Source organism: Microcaecilia unicolor, chromosome 1 (genome assembly GCF_901765095.1).
Source record: "Microcaecilia unicolor chromosome 1, aMicUni1.1, whole genome shotgun sequence".
In the NCBI taxonomy this organism is placed as follows: Eukaryota; Metazoa; Chordata; class Amphibia; order Gymnophiona; family Siphonopidae; genus Microcaecilia; species Microcaecilia unicolor.
Genome location: NC_044031.1, coordinates 135,737,473 through 135,739,393, shown reverse-complemented (window position 1 = coordinate 135,739,393; position 1,921 = coordinate 135,737,473). Strand labels below are relative to the sequence as shown.

The following is a 1,921-nucleotide window of genomic DNA, read 5'->3' as shown; positions in this document are numbered from 1 at the left end:
ATGCCTCGCCCTCGCGCTTGGGACTTTGTCCAGCTGCTGGGGTCGATGACGGCCACCTTGGAGGTGGTGCCTTGAGCGAGGGCGCTTATGAGGCCTCTGCAGATTGCCCTGCTTCAATAATGGTCTCCGATGTCCCAGCAATATCAACGCAGACTAACGTTGCTCCCTGTGCCCCGGCTCAGTTTGGAGTGGTGGCTCTCTGACAGGAAGCTGCGCCAAGGAATGCCTCTGGTGCTTCCTTCCTGGTGCCTGGTGATAACAGATGCCAGCCTTCTAGGCTGGGGAGCGCATTGCCAAGGACGCTAAGCTCAGGGTCTGTGGACACCTGTGGAAGCGGGGTGGTCCATCAATCGCTTAGAACTGAGAGCGATATTCCAGGCTCTTATGGCCTTTCAAAAGATTCTGAAGGGGCTTGCTGTCCGGGTTCTGTCAGACAACACGACAGCGGTGGCATACATAAATCGTCAGGGCGGCACTCAGTGCAGGGCCCTGGCTGCGGAGGCCGCTCAGATTTGCCACTGGGCCGAGCTCCACCTGCAGCTTCTGTCAGCGGCTCACATAGCAGGTCAGAGCAACGTGCAAGCCGATTTTCTCAGCAGGCATCAAATTGACCCGGCGGAATGGGAACTGGCAGAAGAAGTTTTCCTTCAGATTTGTGCCAAATGGGGGACTCCCGGTATGGATCTAATGGCGCCAAGTGCAAACGCCAAAGTACCTCGCTTTTTCAGCAGAAGGCGAGATCCTCACTCGGCGGGGTCGGATGCTCTGGCTCAACCCTGGCCCTCGGGCCTCCTGTATGTGTTCCCTCCTTGGCCCTTGATAGGACGAGTCCTACTGCGGATTCGACTGCACCGAGGTCTGGTGATTCTCATCGCTCCAGATTGAACCTGGGGCTAGTGTTGAAGGCTCTTCAGTGTTCGCCCTTCGAGCCGCTTAAGCAAGCTTCGGAGAAGTATGTGACTCTCAAGACAGTCTTTTTGGTGGCCATGACATTGGCTAGACGCGTGTCTGAGCTGCAGGCGCTGTCCTGTCGGGACCCTTTTCTGCAATTCTCGGAATCTGGAGTAATGGTACATACAGTGCCTTTCTTCCTGCCTGAGGTGGTTTCAGCGTTTCACCTGAACCAGCCCACTTTTCTTCCTTCCTTTTCTAGGGAAGCGTTCCCGAACTCCTTTGGGCAGTTAGATCTTCTGGATATCCGCAGGGCACTGTTGCAGTATCTACAGATGTCAAATGACTTCAGGACTTCTGATCACCTTTTTGTCTTGTTGTCAGGTCCTTGGCGTGGAGGCCCGGCGTCTAAGGCCACTATAGCCCGTTGGCTCAAGGAAGTCATTTTTGCTGCTTATCTGCTTTCAGGTCGGTCTCCGCCTGAAGCGTTTAAGGTGCATTCCACGAGAGCCATCTCCTCCTCATGGGCTGAAATGGGTGCACTCTCTCTTCAAGAGATCTGTAGGGCGGCTACTTGGGCTTCTCAGCCCTCTTTTGCCCGGCATTACAGGCTGGATATTGCAGCGAAGCAGGACGCTGTTTTTGGAGCTCAAGTTTTGGCTCGTGGTGTGGCCTGTTCCCACCCTAAGTAGGGATTGCTTTTGTACATCCCATCAGTTAATTGATTCATCTGCTGCTGATGACAAGGAATGGAAAATTAGGTTCTTACCTTGGTAATTTTCTTTCCTTTAGTCACAGCAGATGAATCCATGATCCCTCCCTGTCTGACTTTGTTTTTGTTCAGATCTTTCATGCAGATATAAATCTCATTGGGAGAAGTTGGAAAACAGTTATCAGAATTTCTACATGATGTTCTACTACAGGAGGTTGAGATCGTCCCTCCTTTGATGCTCCTGTTATGGGGCGATTGTTCGCTGTGAGGAAAGTTTATGTTATTATGCCTATATGGTTCACTCTGCTTTGGAAATCT

General features: G+C 52.2%; 1 protein-coding gene across 1 annotated transcript in view; it reads left to right on the top strand.

Annotated features, from left to right (window-relative positions):
• Window positions 1-1,185, top strand: part of LOC115470140 (epsilon-sarcoglycan-like) — a 61,311-nt gene extending 60,126 nt beyond the window's left edge. Inside the window, exon 5 of the mRNA XM_030203120.1 lies at window positions 1,154-1,185. Within this exon, the coding sequence (XP_030058980.1) occupies window positions 1,154-1,185 (32 nt within the window). The remainder of the gene's footprint in view (window positions 1-1,153) is intronic.
• The last annotated feature ends 736 nt before the right edge of the window (window positions 1,186-1,921 follow it).